We start from the raw sequence: 18103 nt of genomic DNA, 5'->3' as shown, positions 1-18103 counted from the left end.
CCAGCTAAAGCCACCCCACCCCAGCCACATAGAGAAACCTATCAGCTCGCGATGCCACGAACCAGCAGCCTATCCAAACCCCCATCTGCTAGCCCAGCCATCCCTCACAACAGGCATATATAAAAAAACTTCCAACGTGTCTGGGCATGCGGATTTCCTCGACCTGCCCTGTTTGGGTCCCGGAACCCCGCCCAGGAACACTTGGCCATTAAAGCCCGTTAAACATTTTTTGGGTGTACCTGGTCGTCTTTTATCTAACAATTATAAATTTTAAAATATAGTTAGAATTGTATATTGCAAAATCAATGCAAACATATTATCATAGAAAACCCTGCATTAAATTCAGAAAAAATAATGGCATGTTTTTTTCAAATATGTTTACATTTTCATCTAATAATGAGAGTTTTAATTTTTCTTTCCATATGTGTTACCACTCATGTTATTTACTGATTTCTTTTTGAAGAGTTATGCCTACTATTTTTTGGTTGTAGAAAATAGTGTATTTCTCTTTATTTCATTATATATATATACCTTTTTATGAATTATGTTAGCATTTAAGTAATAATACATAAAAATTTTACTTTTTCCGATGAGAAATTTTTTTCATATTACCTTTAAGTGTTGGTTTTGTTGTTATTTTGTCCTTGCATTTGTTTTTTCTCACAGTAGTCCTATCTATTGTTTACTTCCTTTACTTCATGCATTTTTTTCCTCTCATTTTTCAGCTGTTTATTCTTTTTTTTTTTTTTTAAGTTCTTTTCCTGAGATTGGCTGCCAAGTATTTCTTGACAGCCATTTGATTTATTATGGGAGCAACTATTGCTGTCCTTGAAGATCGTCCATGTGGCACTTGAAGAGGGGTTCGGTTTGGAGTCATCCTCAAGGCCTCCAACCTAGGTTCCCACACATGCCCTTGAGAATGAGCATCTACAGATATTTCCTGGGAGACTTCTGGCCAGCACTTTGTCGTAGCCCTTACTAAGGATCTCAAGGATGACATTTCTCTCCTCCACAGGGTATTAGAATTAGTAGAGATGTTTCACAGCATAGAGTCTGGACTCTCCACCATGGTAATTCAGAGTCCTAAATATCCAGAAAAAAGTTTAACTGTTTCTTGTTGTATTTTTTTAATGCTTTATTAATTGTAAAATTTTGTGTCATAGGGGCTTTATTTTGTTTAAATTTATTTAGATTCTGACATATGTATGTTCTTTCCTGTGTTGTGCTTTCTGGGTATAAAGAAGTGATGTTTTTATAAGTATGAGCTTTCCTACAGAACATCTTCTCTCCTTGGGCATTATAAATGAAAGCGTGCATTTCTTAAAACATGTTCAATTGAATTCCCAAGTCTTCCTTCCATTATTGAGTGGGGAACTCACATAAGAAACTTCCAGAAGACAAATTCAATCAGACTTTTATGATTCTTCTTTCTGTTAAATAGTAGTCATTTTATTTCCTATAAAGATGTTAGATAGATGTAAATTGGACAGAGGTTGTTTGCAGAGACATCACTGATTCACTCAGAAAATTCTCTACATTTTTTTTTTTTTCCCTTTTGGGTGCAGCCATTTTGCCTTCAATCTAGGCTTTGGCAGTAAAAACAGCTCCAAACTTTATCCGTAATATTTGTAGACTAACAGCAATATTCTAGAACCAACTGAATTTAAATGAGCCTCAGTTTTCTTTTCTTAAGTCTAAGTCACATACGAATTTGATTTTTTGTCTTCATTGTTTTCATGGGTTTTTTTTACTTTGAAATTATTATGAAAGATGGAAGTGAACTTAATATGTAGATTAAATTAATCTCTCTCTAGTTGCACAGTTCTCTTAAAATACTGGAGATTGACAAATTGATCAATTCTGCTTTTTTTGAGAGAAAGAGACAGAATGACACACACTCTGTCACTTTCACTCAATTTCTAATCCTTTTAAAGAAAAGGGGAACAACTCTAAATTATATATGGACTGATCTGTTTAATGAAATATTATTTATTTTATCAATTTAGTAAAATAATATAATGAAAATTTACATCATAAATGTTATCAATGTATCATAATTGTTTTATATTTTTTCATAATATAAATGAGCCAATATAATAAGGCTTGTCCAGTCTCTGGTTTAAAATGACATTGTGGGAAAGTGGTCATATATTATTTCCAAAATGGTCTCTATATTATTAGAAAGAGAGAGAATGCTTTATGTTTTAAGGAAACATATATTATGAACCAGTTTTTCCCAGAGGATTAGATGGATCAAGTTTCAAGAAGTACAGGTAAAATTTATTTTAGATTTTAGAGATAAGCTGAGATTTACCAAATAGACCAGTATTCCAAGGTGACATAATTTCTGTATGAAAGTTGATGGCATAGTGGAGGAAGAGCAAAGAGTTTTCTCTAGATAGAGCATAGAATTTTGGACTTCATGAGAAGAATGTTTGGAAAAAGTGAAACACTATTGTGGCTCAAGAATATTAGCTTCTTGTAGAGTTCTGTGTCTTTTACTATCTCTTACAGCACTGAACAAGAAAATTGCACTTAGAACAAATAATCCATAACCTAAAACCAACCCACTAAAACTATACCTACAGCTCATACCCTTTATGAACTGAAAGCATTTCCCGTTACCAGTGTCCTCATGGCCCCTTTCACATCTTTGTTTCTCAGAGTGTAGATAATGGGGTTTAAAAGTGGGGTGACTATGGTGTAGAAAAGGGAGACAAACTTTCCCTGGTTTTTGGAGCTACTTTTAGCTGGCTGAAGGTACATGAAAATGATGGTCCCATAGAAAATGATGACCACAAGCAGGTGGGAGGAGCAAGTGCCAAAGGCCTTGCTACGGCCTGCTGTTGATTTAATCCTCAACACAGCTCGCGTTATAAAGCCATAGGAGACTAGGATGAGTGACACAGGGACAACGAGAAAGATTACACTGGCCACGAATAGTTCTACTTCATTGAAAGTTGTGTCCACACAGGCCAGTTTTATGAGCACTGGCACCTCACAAAAAATATGGTCCAATTTGCGATGACCACAAAGAGGCAGCTGTATAGTAAGGGAGCACTGAATAAGGGAGGTGATGAGGCCACTGAGCCACGCTGTGCTGGCCAGGGATGCGCAAAGCTGAGGATGCACAATGGCTGTGTAGTGCAGAGGCCGGCAGACAGCAGCATAGCGATCATAAGCCATGACCGCTAGGAGAATACACTCAGAGGAACCCAGCCCAGTGGCTACATAGAGCTGGGCCACACATCCGCCATAGCTCATGTTCTTGTCTTTCTTATTCATAGTAACCAGCAACTGTGGGGCAACACTGGTGGTGAAGCAGATGTCTACACAAGAGAGGTTGCTGAGGAAAAAGTACATTGGAGTGTGGAGTTTGGGGTCCAAGTAAGAAACTAAAATGATGGCAGTGTTTCCCAGTAGGTTTAAGATGTAGAAGAGCAAAATTATAACAAAAAGTATTCTCTCTAGTTGGGGCTGATCAGAAAATCCCAGAAGAAGAAACCCTTTTTCAGAGCTGCTGTTGCTTTCTTCCATTATCTTGCAGACTTCAATTCATAAAAGGGTTTATACTCTGGAGATAGAAAGTGAGGAGGTGAATATTATTAGTAAACTGTAATTGTTTCCAATAGGATTATTTTTCTCTTACAACATTCAACCATGTTGTGGAAGAATGATAGCAGTTTCCTCAATGTATATTTTTCTCAATGTATATTTTTGACAGAAAATACCTCTCCCCATGTTTCATTGAAGTAGATGCCACCCCAATAGGAGGAACTCTAACACAGACACCATCACAATGCTCAATTCTTTTCATTCTTAATCTGAAAGGGTATCATCTGCTTGACATTCTTCATCTAGCAGAGACATCTCTGTAAATTTAGTAATGTGCATTTGTGAGACTCTATTCTATCAGTTCATGGAGTTGCAAAGAGTCAGACACGACTGAGCGACTGAACTGACTGACTGACTGATTCTATCAATAGTGGTTGCAGACTCCTAGAAGAGTCTGCTATTGTTATCTAAAAAAATTATCCAATGGTAGACAAATATGGAGGAGACATTGGGAAAAATAACAGTTATATGTGGAGAAAATGTAGGTTAGATGCAAGAAGTAATGACATCCCAGGCATGGAAAGAAGTTTGAACCAATGTGGCCGAGAAGGGAACTCTTAAAGAGGTGGGTGGTCTTGAGAAGAGAGGAAAGAGACTAGATGAAAATAACAGTAGCATCACCATGATACCCACTAATTGGTTTGGAAACTGGTGTTGACTTAACACAGAGTTTGAGCTGCGGACATTTTTAACTAAAGACCCAGTAGTTAGCAGTCGCTCACACACACCTTATTCCATGGTTCCTTCTTCACTTCCCACCTCCTTCTCTTCAATTACCTTCTTTCCAATAATTTTTAACATTTTTTGATTATTGTAGAGTAGCTTACAAGTATTTAGAGATGAGTTAGAGAAGTAGTTTATCTTGTCTCTCTCCTTTATAGGTATTTCCACTTAAAATTTTCATACCTTTTTCTATTAAAATCCAATAGTTGAAAAAGTATTTTGGAAATAATTTAATGCTGCTTATATTCACTTAATTGTTTATTATTTCATTTGAAAATGTACTTTGAACACATTACATTTTAGTACATAATATTTGAATAATAAAAACAAATTTTTAAAATAATATTTACTTATGATATCTTCATTTAAAAATGATTACTGTTAACTGCTTAGTGTACCAGAAGAAACAGCTTAGTTTCTTCATCTTTACTTACTTTCATCTCCATACTCTTTGCTCAACACCTGTAAACATTAATAAAAATTTACAATTAATTATTATAATGGGAATAAATGTTAAACTGGTGGTAGTCAAATTATAAGTTAATAATTTCTTTAAGTAAATACTATCTATTTTTATAATTTTCAATACTTTATGCTGCTTACACTTACTATATGTCCAAATCTTGTATTTTTATGTTATATCAAAAGTTTAAAGCACAACAAAAAAATCTAACTTTCAAAGGTTACATAAGGTTTCATCATGTAGGAAATGTGACTTATTTTATTATTTGCCATTAAAGTTGGTTATAATTTGTTATTTTATTTATATATAATATAATCTGTATTTACATAATTTATAAATATATATACATATGTATATATAAAATTATATGTGATGCAATGATGTATGTGATATATAAAACTATACATAATTATATATACAAAATGTTCACAGAATATTGTCTTATCTAAAAAAATCTATATATTTATTCATGTTTACAATCTGTGGAGTTTAAGATTTTCTTTAATATAATATGGAAACAAAATAGAACAAAATCCCTCTGTAGTTAAGGAAAAATATGAAAAATAGTATTTTTATTTGAACTAGAATAATATAGATGAAAAAAGGGGAAAAATTTGGTCTATAAGCACTTTACTTACAGTTTCAGTTATTAGTTTTGCTAATAGACTGAGGTGTTGGAGAAGACTTGTGAGAGTCCCTTGAACTGCAAGGAGATCCAACCAGTCCATTCTAAAGGAACTCTGTCTTGAATATTCATTGGAAGGATTGATGCTGAAGCTGAAACTCCAATACTTTGGCCACCTGATGGGAAGAATTGACTCATTGGAAAAGACCCTGATGCTGGGAAAGATTGAAGGCTGGAGAAGAAGGGGACGACAGAGGATGAGATAGTTGGATGGCATCACTGACTCGATGGATATGAGTTAAGTAAGCTCTAGGAGTGGTGATGGAAAGGGAAGCCTGGCATGCTGCAATTCATGGGGTTGCAAAGAGTCAGACAGGAATGAGCAACTGAACTGAACTGAATACGATACATTTGAATCCGTTCTAATGAGGTGAATGAAACTGGAGCCTATGATACAGAGTGAAGTAAGCCAGAAAGAAAAACACCAATACAGTATACTAATGCATATATATGGAATTTAGAAAGATGGTAACGACAACCCTGTATGTGAGACAGCAAAAGAGACACAGATGTATAGAACAGCCTTTTGGACTCTGTGGGAGAGGGAGAGGGAGGGATGATTTGGGAGAATGGCATTGAAACATGTATAATATATATGAAACAAATCGCCAGTCCAGGTTCGATGCATGATACTGGATGCTTGGGGCTGGTGCACTGAGAAGACCCAGAGGGATGGTATGGGGAGGGAGGAGGTAGGGGGGTCCAGGATGGGGAACACGTGTATACCTGTGGTGGATTCATGTTGATGTATGGCAAAACCAATACAATATTGTAAAGTAATTAACCTCCAATTAAAATAAATAAATTTATATTTCAAAAAAACATCCCCCCAAAAAAGAATTTGTTAATCACTCAGTCATGTCTGAGTCTTTGCAACACCATGGACTGTAGCCTCTCAGGCTTCTCTGTCCATGGAATTCTCCAGTCAGGAATACTGGAGTGGGTAGCCCTTTCCTTCTCCAGGGGAACTTCCCGACCCAGGGTTCCAGCCCACGTCTCCTGCATTGCAGGCAGATTCTTTACCATTTGAGCTGCCAGGAAAATGTATATGAAAATCAAGACAGTGTGTGTGTGTGTGTGTGTGTGTGTGTGTGTGTGTGTGCGCGCGCGCGCGCGCCAAAGTCCCTTTATGATCTTCCCCACCACTTCCCTTCCAATCACTATCATCTAGCGCCTGCACCTCTGCCAGAGTTCCCAAATTGAAAATCTTTTGCACTCTTCCCCCAATCACCTCCTTCTTTACAGAGGGGAACCAAGTAAAAAATTTCAAATATAAAAAAGGAAGTTCTAGGTGCTGGTAAACACTTTAGATAATCTTCTAATCTTAATATTTCTACTGCTATTTTGAAAATATATACTAAACATTTTGAACAATGGCTAACATTGTACCTTCATTATCATCAGGAACAAAACAAACAAAATCTCACCAAATTAAATGTAATAAAGAAAAAAGGTACTGACATTCATCAGAATTGTTGCAGAAATCCCAGAATGGGACCAGTAGGCCTTGAAGGGAAGAAGAGGTTATTCAATGTCACTGATATGGGCAACACCCCCAAAATATCAAAAATAATTTCCCTTTAAATGAAGTTCTTACTATTTTGTGAACAGTTGTTCACACGTCTAATGGACAAGGAGGCAGGGAGCAATCAGGGAAAATGTGTAGAGGAAACTCTGGCAAGAGACTGGTAGAGCTATCAAAATAGCATTATCTAAACTAAGGGAATTATTATCCCAGTCATGGCAAAGGATGAGAAAGTGATAAGAAGTGCAGTTTAGAGAAGAATGTAGGTGTTCACACAACAAAGGAACAGAAACCAGGAAAGGATTCTCAATGGCTGTAACCCCATGGAATCAATCTGATAGTGATGCAAGATATGTAATGTAAGTGAAAGTAAAAGGGAAGTCGTGTCTGACTCTTTGTGACCCCATGGACTGTAGCCTACCAGGCTCCTCTGTCCATGGGATTTTCCAGGCAATAGTACTGGAGTGGATTACCATTTCCTTCTCCAGGGGATCTTCCCAACCCAGGAACTGAACCCAGGTCTCCTGCATTGTAGACAGACGCTTTACTGTCTGAGCCACCAGGGAAGTAAATTTGAAAAAACAGTGGCCACAGGGCTAGAAAAGATCAGTTTTTCATTCCAATCCCAAAGAAGGGCATTGCCAAAGAGTGTTCAAACTACATTTTCAAACTAAATTTTTCAAACCACAATTATGCTCATTTCATATGCTAGCAAGGTAATGCTCAAAATCTTTCAAGCTAGGCTTCAACAGCACATGAACAAAGAACTTCCAAATGTACAAGCTGGATTTTTAAAAGGCAGAGGAACCAGAGATCAAATTGCCAACATCTGTTGGATCATAGAAAAAGTTAAGGAATTCCAGAAAAAAAGTCTACTTCTGCTTCTTAACTATGCTAAAGACTTTGACTGTGTGGATCCAGCAAACTGTGGAGAATTCTTAAAGAGATGGAAATTCCAGACCACTTTTCCTGTCTCCTGAGAAACCTGTATGCAGGTCATGAAGCAACAATTAGAACCAGGCATGGAAAAACAGACTGGTTCAAAATTGGGAAAGGAGTATGTCAAGTCTGTATATTGTCACCCTGCTTATTCAACTTGTATGCAGAGGACATCATGCGAAATGCCAGGCTAGATGGAGCACAAGCTGGAGTTAAGACTGGTGGGAAAAATATCAATAACCTCAGATATGCAGATGATACAACTCTAACTTTGCAGAAAGCAAGGAGGAACTAAAGAGCTTCCTGATGAAAGTAAAAGAAGAGAGTGAAAAAGCTGGTTTAAACTCAATAGTCAAAAAACAAAGATCATGGCATCGAGTCCCATCACTTTATGGTAAATAGATGGGGAAACAATGGAAACAGTGAAAAGCTTTATTTTCTTGGGCTCCAAAATCACTGTGGATGGTGACTTTAGCCATGAAATTAAAAGACACTTGCTCCTTGGAAGAAAAGCTATGATAAACCTAGACTATGTAATTAAAAAGCAGAGACATTACTTTGCCAATAAAGATCCATCTAGTCAAAGCTACAGTTTTTCCAATAGTCATGTATGGATGTGAGAGTTGGACCATAAAGAAGGCTGAGTGCTGAAGAATTGATACTTTCAAACTGTGATGCTGGGAAAGACTCTTGAGAGTCCCTGGGACTGCAAGGAGATCAAACCAGTCCATCCTAAAGGAAGTAAACCCTGAATATTCATTGGAAGGACTGATGCTGAAGCTGAAGCTCCAATACTTTGGCCACCTGATGTGAAATGCTGACTCACTGGAAAAGATCCTGATGCTGAGAAAGACTGAAGATAGGAGGAGAAGAATGTGACAGAGGATGAGATGGTTGGATAGCATCATTGACTCAATAGACATAAGTTTGAGAAAATTTAGATAGTGAAGGACAGGGAAGCCTGGTGTGCTGCAGTCCATGGGGCTGCAAAGAGTTGGACACCACTGAGTGACTGAACAACAGCAACCTCTTTCTGGCTGAAAATTCTCCCTTACCAGAAAGCCAAACCAGCAGCTTCATCCATTTGTGGAGACAAACTGCAGCCCCATATGACTAGTATGCACAGTCAGCAGTTCTGCTTGGCTAAGGTTCCTAAAAGGTAGTTCAGTCCATTCATGGAGACAAGCCTACAACCCCACCTAACTGCAGAGCAGCTTTCTTCAGAGCTGAAACCCTATTTAAATGCATATCTTAACCTGCAGCCCCATCCAAATGTGTGGTATAGTCAGAGGTATCATCCTACCCGGGACTCCAGTGACCCCACACGACGAAGCACAGCCACTGGACCTATCTGGTCACAGAGTCCAGTCTGTACCTCTGTTCAAACCCAGAGTACAGCCCTTCTGAAAATAGAGCCCAATCAGTATCATCACCCGGACTTGGAGTATAGCCTGTGGCACCATCTGACAAGAGGTGATTGCAGTGGTAACTCTGCATGATCACATAATTCAGCCAGCAGTATTGCATATTCAAAGAGCTCAGCCTGCAGTCTCATTTATTTGCAGAATCTAGCCTGTGACATTGCCTGGCCAGGAATCACAGCATGCATTCATGCCTGATCATGTTGCCTAGTAAGTGGCCTTGCTTGAATACAAAGTCCAGTCAGCTGTTATTCCCTATCGCAGGGCCCAGCCAGAGAACCCACTAAACTATAGAGAACAGTAAGTGGTGTTACCATCCCAGAAAGCCCAGCCAGAGGCCCTACTTGATAAAGGAGCTCAGTCAGTGGAACCATCAGATCACAGAGGCCAGCCATTAGGTCTTCTCAACTAAAACTCAGGCAGAGGTCCTAGCTGACCTCAAAGTCCAGGCATTCACCCCACTTCCTCAGAGACTTTAGCAGAATGCCCCACTTCCCCATGTATATTACAAGCTAGCTTAGCTGGAACACCAGGTTGGGATGATTGGTAAAGGTCTTTTGGTCTTTGCCAAAATGAGCTTGTAAAGAGTGGAAGAGATGCTCAAATATACAGACACCAACATACAGTTACAAGCATCATGAAGACAACAGGAATGATGGCACTGCCAGTGAAAACCAATAAAACTCTAATGACCAAACACAGAGAAAGGGAGATCTATGAAATGACTGACAGAGAATTCAGAATAATTATTTTAAATGTTTAGTGAATTATAAGAAAAATATACAACTATACAAAAATTAAAAAGAAAAAGTAATACATGAACAAAATGAGATATCTTCAACAAAGGAAAAGAAACTATAAACAAAAACAAAAAGAAATCTTACAGCTGAAGAATACAATGCTTGTCTAAAACATTGAGTAACAGCAGACTTGATCAAGAGGAAGAATTCTTCTGTGAACTTGAACAATCCATTTGAAATTACTCATTCAGAAGAGCAAAAAGAAAAAAGAAAGAAAGAAAAAAAATGTGACAAAGATCTTACAAGACTTATGAGACCTTACGTAGGTATACAATATAAACACCTTAGGAGTCTCAGAACGATAACAGTCTATTGAAAGAAATAATGACTGAAAACTTTCAGTTTTGAAGAGGCATACAGACATCCAGGTACAAAAATACCAAAAATTCCCAGACTCAATCTGAAGTGGACGTCTCTGAAACATAATATAATCAAAATTTGAAATTACAATGAAAGATAAAATTTTGAGAGCCACAAGAAAAAGAATCATCACATAGAAGGGAATCCCCCATAAGCCTTTTTGTAGATTTCTCAGCAGGGACCTTGCAGGCCAGGAGAGAATCGGATGATATATTCAACGTACTGACAGAGAACAAATACCAACCAAGAATACCTGACAAACTGTCCTTTAGAAATGAAAGAGAATTAAAAATCCTTTCACATTAAACTGTGGGAACCTAAAGAGACACATTTAGCTTTAAAGATAAGTATTAGCTGAAAGTGAAGGGATGGAAAAAGATATTCCATGCAAATGATAAGCAAAAGACAGCAGGGGTGGCTTTACTTATATCAGGTAAAATAAACACATTGCGATAACTCATAAGAGACCAAAAAGGCATTGTATGATAAAGAGAGACAGCTAATCAAGAGGATAAATTGACCATCATATTGTAAATATATATTATCCAACACTGGAGCAGCTAAATATATTAAGCAAATATTAACAGATTTAAAGAAAATAATATACACCAACACAATAATACTATGAGATCAATACCCCATTTTCAATAAAGGAAGGATCGTCCAGAGAGAAAATCAATAAGCAAATGTTGGAACTGAGCTATATCATTCAGACCAAATGGGCCTAATTTCTCCGTCTCCCTTTCTCTCTCTCTCTCTCACTCTCTCTCTCTCTCTCTTACACACAGGCACACACAATAGATGTACACACCCACACAAATAGACATACACACAATGTTTCCTAGTTTTAAGAAAAAAATTGAAGACTCAAATTATAAATGTATCTTTGCCAGTCCTAGTTTTATGAAATCATAAACACTAAAATATAGCTTGCTACATAGTATACCTTCTATATTCCTACAGAATGTCATTTGAACGCATGAATATTTGTCTTTCTGTCAGTCCTGTCTTCTGTCTGTGTCTTTGCCCAGGTGAGGCAAGTGTTGCTTTACTTCATGGCTGCATTTCTTTCCGTTTGTATTTAAGATAAGTATACAGTCAACTTTGATTTGAAGAGAATTCCTAAAAATAATCATTCTGACTTATACCTTTTTTATATTTTGTATGATATAAAACCCACGTCATTTCCTCAGGACAAATTTTAGTAACTACACTTAAAATAGCAATAGTCTATTTCCAAGCATTTCAAGCCACCATCTCTTCCCACCATTCAAGAACTGCTTGTTCCTTAAACTTGGTGCTCTACCTAAAGCTCAATGCAAAGCCTAGACAAGTGGTTATCAAATACAAGGGTGGACGGAAGAATTCTTGGATGCCATAGGTCTTTACTCATGAATCTTAAGGTCCCCAGGTACACTGAAGACTTCATTTTGTTAACTTTACACATTAAGCCTGTCATCTGAAGAGGTGAACATAACAAGCAAACTCAGAAGAATAACCAAATTTTGTTTCCCCAAGTAGTTTTCTCTGCCATCCCTTAGCATCTCATGCCATCATAACACTTAATTTTCACATGATCTACAATTCCCAAAAATTTATAATGTGCTAGGCACTGAGTTCAGGCCTGGAGACTCTGTGATGTTAAAATTTAGATATGGAAACAGATATGGTAACAATATCTTTATACTTTAAAACCTGCTGCAGCAAATAACCACCTATATACTGTCAAGTACTTTTTGCTTGTATATTGAGATTGAACACAAAAAAAAAGTGGTTCTGGTATTGTGTTTCCTTCTCTGGCTTTTAAAGAATATTCGTATCCAGGAAAATCAATCAATTGGCTTTAAATCACACTAATTTCTGGAGTAGGAAATGGCAACCCACTCCAGTATTCTTGCCTGGAGAATCCCATGGACAGAGGAGCCTGGCAGGCTACAGTCCATGGGGTTGCAAGAATCAGACATAATTTGGTGACTAAACCACCACCACCATCATACCAATTTCTGCTATTTTTACCCAATTATACTTTTCAAAATAAAAGACTCATTCTGGCCATCTAGTTCTGCCTTGAAACACCATTTGGATGATTTTTGGAAAAGAAAAATTATACTCAATGCTTCATAGTCTATATGGCCATGAACATAACTGACTTGCATTGGAGATAGGTCAAGTTTACAAACATCTTTAAATTTTACTGCAATTCCTAGCTGCAATCAATCAGCAAGTTTACTTCTGGATCTCAGCCCAACATTTTCTTTCTAACACCAATTTTAAAATGATATGCACAATATCCTATGATTTTTCCCTTTAAAGAATTTTAATTCATATGGAATATTTCACAATACCTGATACTGTGGATGATCCCAGCCTCTTCTTGGATGGGATGGTCCCTTCAGTTAGAATTTTTGTGTGAATCTAATTATAAATCTTGCATAATGAAGACAGAAAAAAAAAGAATTTGATAGAGAAAGTAATGAAAAAGTACCAACTAAGAAAGAAAAGATAGCAGATGCAAGAGTTTGGATCCTTGATCTGCTTTCTCTGAATCGTTGCCTGTTTGGGAGTCAGGAGACTAAAACCACAGAGTAACAAGAAGTTCTACTTTGAATCTAAAATAAGTCTGATAGGAAATGAAAGAGAACAGATTCTCCCCTTAGGGATAAAGTGCCTAAATTTAGGGTATGGCTTGTTTATACTGGCAATACCACTGGGACTGTGATCTCAACCCACTAATTAAAGTTAGAGAGATTCAATGGAGGTTTATGGTCCTGAGAATGCTTCCTCTGGGAAAAAAATTTATACCATCCAATTGACCTAAATATGCACAATACAATTCCAATGGACAGCACATATATAATTAAACTTATGTATCTGGGCTTATATTTTTAATGTTTAATAAAAAATAATCAGAACTTCTATTAATCTCCAATAAAATTTTTAATTAAAAATTGATTTTTAATTAAATAAATAAAAATAATAAAACATAAGAAAAATCAACATTGAAAGGAATAGCAATAAACTCCAGATCAAGAAATATACATTTCAAAAAATTAAAAATAATATTGAGTCAAGATTTTAAAAAGGAGTTACTTATTTTGTCAAGGTCTGTGATATTTGATTATTTTCTTTCAGTTGATGAAAGACATTTAGAAAGTTTTTTTTTAATACAGAATTAATGCATCTTTACAGAATAACTATGTACACATCATAGGCATAATTTTTGTGAAGATTCTAAATAAAAATATCATATAGAGCATTTCTTTTACAAAGAAGAATGCAAAAATACACAATGCAGAAAGGATAGACTCTTTATTAAATTCTATTGGGAAAACTGGACAGCTACATGCAAAAGAATCAAATTGATCTACTTTCTCATGCCACATAAAAAATAAATTCCAAGTAGATTAAAGATGTAAATGTAAGACCTGAAATACAATTTCTAGAAGAAAACATAGGCATCTGTCTTAGTAACACATTTTTTTTTTTTTTTTTAGTGTCTCAGGCAAGGGAAACAAAAGCAAAAATGAGCAAGTAGGACTACAGCAAACAAGAAGGCTTTTGCATACTGAAGAAAACTATCAGCAAAATAAGAGGCCACCCGGCTTCCCTTGTGGCTCAGTTGGTAAAGAATCCGCCTGCAATACAGGAGACCTGGGTTCGATCCCTGGGTTGGGAAGATCCCCTGGAGAAGGGAAAGGCTACCCACTCCAGCATTCTGGCCTGGAGAATTCCACAGACTGCATAGTCCACAGGGTCACAAAGAGACGGACACAACTAAGCGACTTTCATTTTCAGTTAGTGAATGACTGAAAAGTGAAAGTGTTAGTTGCTCAGTACTGTCTGACTCTTTGCGACTCCATGGGCTGTAACCCACCAGGCTCCTCTGTCCATGGAATTCTCCAGGCAAGAATACTGGAGTGGGTAGTCATTTCTATCTCCAAGTGATCTTCCTGACCCAGGGATGGGACCTGGGTCTCTTGAATTGCAGGAAGATTTTTTACCATCTGAGCTGGCAGGGAAGCCCTAATGAATGACTGAAGACATTTGCAAATGACAGATCTGATCAGGAATGATGTGCAAAATATACAAAGAACTCATACAACTCAGCATTAAACAAACAAAAATGGGCAGAGGCACTGAAGAGACATTATTTTTTCAAAGAAGATATGCAGATGGCCAATAGGCATACAGAAAGATTCTCAACATCACTGATCTTCAGGAAATGCAAATCAAAGTGTCAGTGAGATAGCACTTCACACCTGTCAGAATGGCTTTTATCAAAAACCAATAAATAACAAATGTTGAGGAAGTTGTGGAAAAAAGTAAACTCATCCACTGTTGATGGGAGTATAAATTTGGTATAGTCATTATGAAAAACAGTAAGGAAATTTCTCAAAAAATTAAAAGCAGAACTACCATATGATCACCAATTCCACCCCTGGGATTCTAAGAAAACCAGAACACTAATTCAAGAAGATATATGCATTCTCTGTGTTCATTGAAGCAGTATGAAGCATTTAGAATGGCCAAGATATGGAAACAATCCAAACAGTGGTAACCAACAGAGAAACAGGTAAAGAAGATGTGAGATATATCTCAGATTTAGAGATATTATTCAACCATAAAAATGAATAAAATCTTGTCATTTGTGACAACATGGATGAACTTAAAGTATATTATGCTAAGTGAAATAAGTCAGATATAGAAAGACAAATACTTCATTATTTTGCTTATAGGTGTAAATACAAGCAAATAAATACAATAAACAGAAGCAGAGTCACAGATACAGAGAACAAACAGATTATTGCCAGTGAGGAGCTAGAGGAAGAAAAAAATAGGTTAGGGAGATTAAGAGATATAAACTTCCAGTTGCAAAATAAGTGGAGTGCTTAGTGTGGGGAAAATAGTCAATAATAATGTAATATTTTTATATAGTGGCATATTTTAACTAGACTTATTATAAAGATCATTTTGAAATTTACAGAAATACCAAATCATGTCCCGTAACAGGAACTTACCATAATGTTGTAGGCTAGTTACACTTTAAAAACAAACAAACAAACAAAAACAAGGTTATAGATAAATCAGAATAGTAGTTACCAGAGGTAGGAAGGGGAAATCAGATGAAAACAGCTGAAAGTTGTAAACTTAGAGTTATAGTATAAATAAGTACTGGGGATACATTATACAGCATGTAAATATAATTAATACTGTTGTATGTTATATATGAAACTCCTTAAGAATATAATTTTTTTTTTTTTACTTTACAATATTGTATTGGTTTTGCCATATATCAACATGAGTCCACCACGGGTGTACACGTTTTCTCAATCCTGAACCCCCCCTCCCACCTCTCTCCCCATACCATCCCTCTGGGTCATCTCCTGCAGCTCAATTCCAGAAAAATAAATGATCCAATCAAAAACTGGGCCAAATAACTAAATAACATTTCTCCAAAGAAGACATACGGATGGCTAACAAACACATGAAAAGATGCTCAACATCACTCATCATCAGAGAAATGCAAATAAAAACTACAATGAGGTACCATTTCACGCCAGTCAGAATGGCTGCGATCCAAAAGTCTACAAGCAATAAACGCTGGAGAGGGTGTGGAGAAAAGGTGTTGGTGGGAATGCAAACTAGTATAGCCACTATGGGGAATAGTGTGGAGATTCCTTAAAAAACTGGAAAGAGTATAAATTTTAAATGTTCTCAACACAAGAAAAAATTTATTCTATTTCTTTAATTTTGCATATATATGAGATGATGGATGTTCACTAAACTTACCATGATAATCATTTCATGACTGATGTATGTCAGATCATTATGCTGCACACCTTCTACTGACATAGTGCTGTATGTCAATTATATCTCAATAAAACTGAAAGGGGAAATAGCATTAAAAAAAAAACACAAACAAACAGAAGAAATCAAAACTCCTTCAATGCCAACATATACATCATTCAACCAACTTTGTTTCCTCCAACCAAAAACTAAATAAATAAATAATAGCTCACTATAGAGTGAGCACTGACCCTGCATTTATTTCAATAGTATAAATTCTTATGTCTAGGTTTTATAGGCCTAAAGAGATAGAGCATCAATTGGTAAATCAAATATCACAGTAGTGTGTGGTATAGATATGACAAAGATATTTACATGAGGAAGAACTTCAGAGATGACAAATAAATGACTAACAATAGTAAATGACCAGTATTAAAATTTTTTCAGTGATATGTTTCAAATACCAATGTATTTAGCTAAGATTTTTTTTTTTAATACCACTTGCCAAGTACAAAGGGAATGGTCAAAAACACAGACAGACTATAATTTCATGGAATTAACCATGAGGTCAATTAATTATTAACATACAATACATTTTATTAGTTTCAAAAGGATACAGAAAGCTAGGGTAACTGATAACAGTATTTAATGTAAAAAAATTTATAAAATAAATACTTAAGATCAGTATAAAAGTTAACCTAAGTCATCCAAGAGAAGAGCTGAAGAACATACCTAGAGGCAAATATCTCACTATGTTGATTCACCTAACCTCTGTAGAACTCAAAAAATCTGTTGTTTACCCTTCTTACAGTGCCCTAGAAACCTCTCTAGGTGGATTGGCCATGATTTGCTTCCTCACCATGAGAGAGCCTTGCCAGTGTCCTCCAGACCCCTGAGACCTTATTCGTACCAAGAAATCAAAAGAATCTCTGAATGGGAAACCTGGGTTTAAGCCCTTCCCTTCCCTTGGCTTGGGATATATTCCTGTATTACATGACCATTCTGTCTAATACTGTCCCCTCTGTTTAGGTGGTTTCTCAGGAATTATCAATATGTCCTGGCTTTTCGCTTTGCCATTGAGGAGATCAGCAAGAACTCTCATCTCCTTCCCAACGTGTCCTTGGGTTATGGTCTCTACAGTGCCCTTGAAAGTGACAACAGGACTCTGGAAGGTGCCCTGTTTTGGCTCTCTGAAGGGAAACAGACTGCCCCTAACTACAACTGCCAGAGAGAGAGGAAATCTTTGGCCATAGTTACAGGAACTGCATCAGTATTTTCAGCCAAGATTTGAATGCTTCTGGAGCTGTACAAAATGCCACAGGTGAGTGGGTCTGAGTTCTGGTGAGAGACAATGTCTCTTTCCTGGTGTCTTTCACCCACATCCCATAAAAAAATAATGTAGACGTTGTGTGTATGCATTCCACTGAGTTATAAACACATTCTAGAGACTTCAGATGGTGAGTTATTCCTGGGGATGGGAGGTGATGGAAATGATCAGTCAGTACTTTAAAGCCCAAGTTCATGCACAGGGTCAAGGCACCCATCCAGGGAACATTGAGTGTGATGGTTTACTATTTACATAGGAAACACTCACAGCATAGGGAAACCCCTCACTCTAGGACAGGACCCTCTCAAGTAACAGCCAGAAGCCAGGGTCTTAGAGACATAGTAATAAGAAGCCTGGTTCCCTAGCCTCAGTATTGGACAACCCTGAAGGGTCAGCCCAGAGCCCTGAGGACTGACTGAGATTCGCTTGTAATTGGCTTGTGGCTCAGCAGTTCTTTT

General features: G+C 36.8%; 1 protein-coding gene across 1 annotated transcript; it reads right to left on the bottom strand.

Moving 5' to 3' along the window:
- Positions 2599 to 3547, bottom strand: LOC102177619 (olfactory receptor 2G6). Its single transcript, XM_005682868.2, has one exon. The coding sequence runs from the start codon at positions 3535 to 3537 to the stop codon at positions 2599 to 2601; it is 939 nt and encodes a 312-aa protein (XP_005682925.2). The 5' UTR covers positions 3538 to 3547.

This window comes from Capra hircus, chromosome 7 (assembly GCF_001704415.2).
Source record: "Capra hircus breed San Clemente chromosome 7, ASM170441v1, whole genome shotgun sequence".
In the NCBI taxonomy this organism is placed as follows: Eukaryota; Metazoa; Chordata; class Mammalia; order Artiodactyla; family Bovidae; genus Capra; species Capra hircus.
This window is presented reverse-complemented; position numbering and strand designations above follow the sequence as displayed.

Coding starts and splice junctions, on each gene's coding strand:
- LOC102177619 (XM_005682868.2), bottom strand. CDS start 3,537: ATGGAAGAAAGCAACAGCAGCTCTGAAAAAGGGTTTCTTCTTCTGGGA.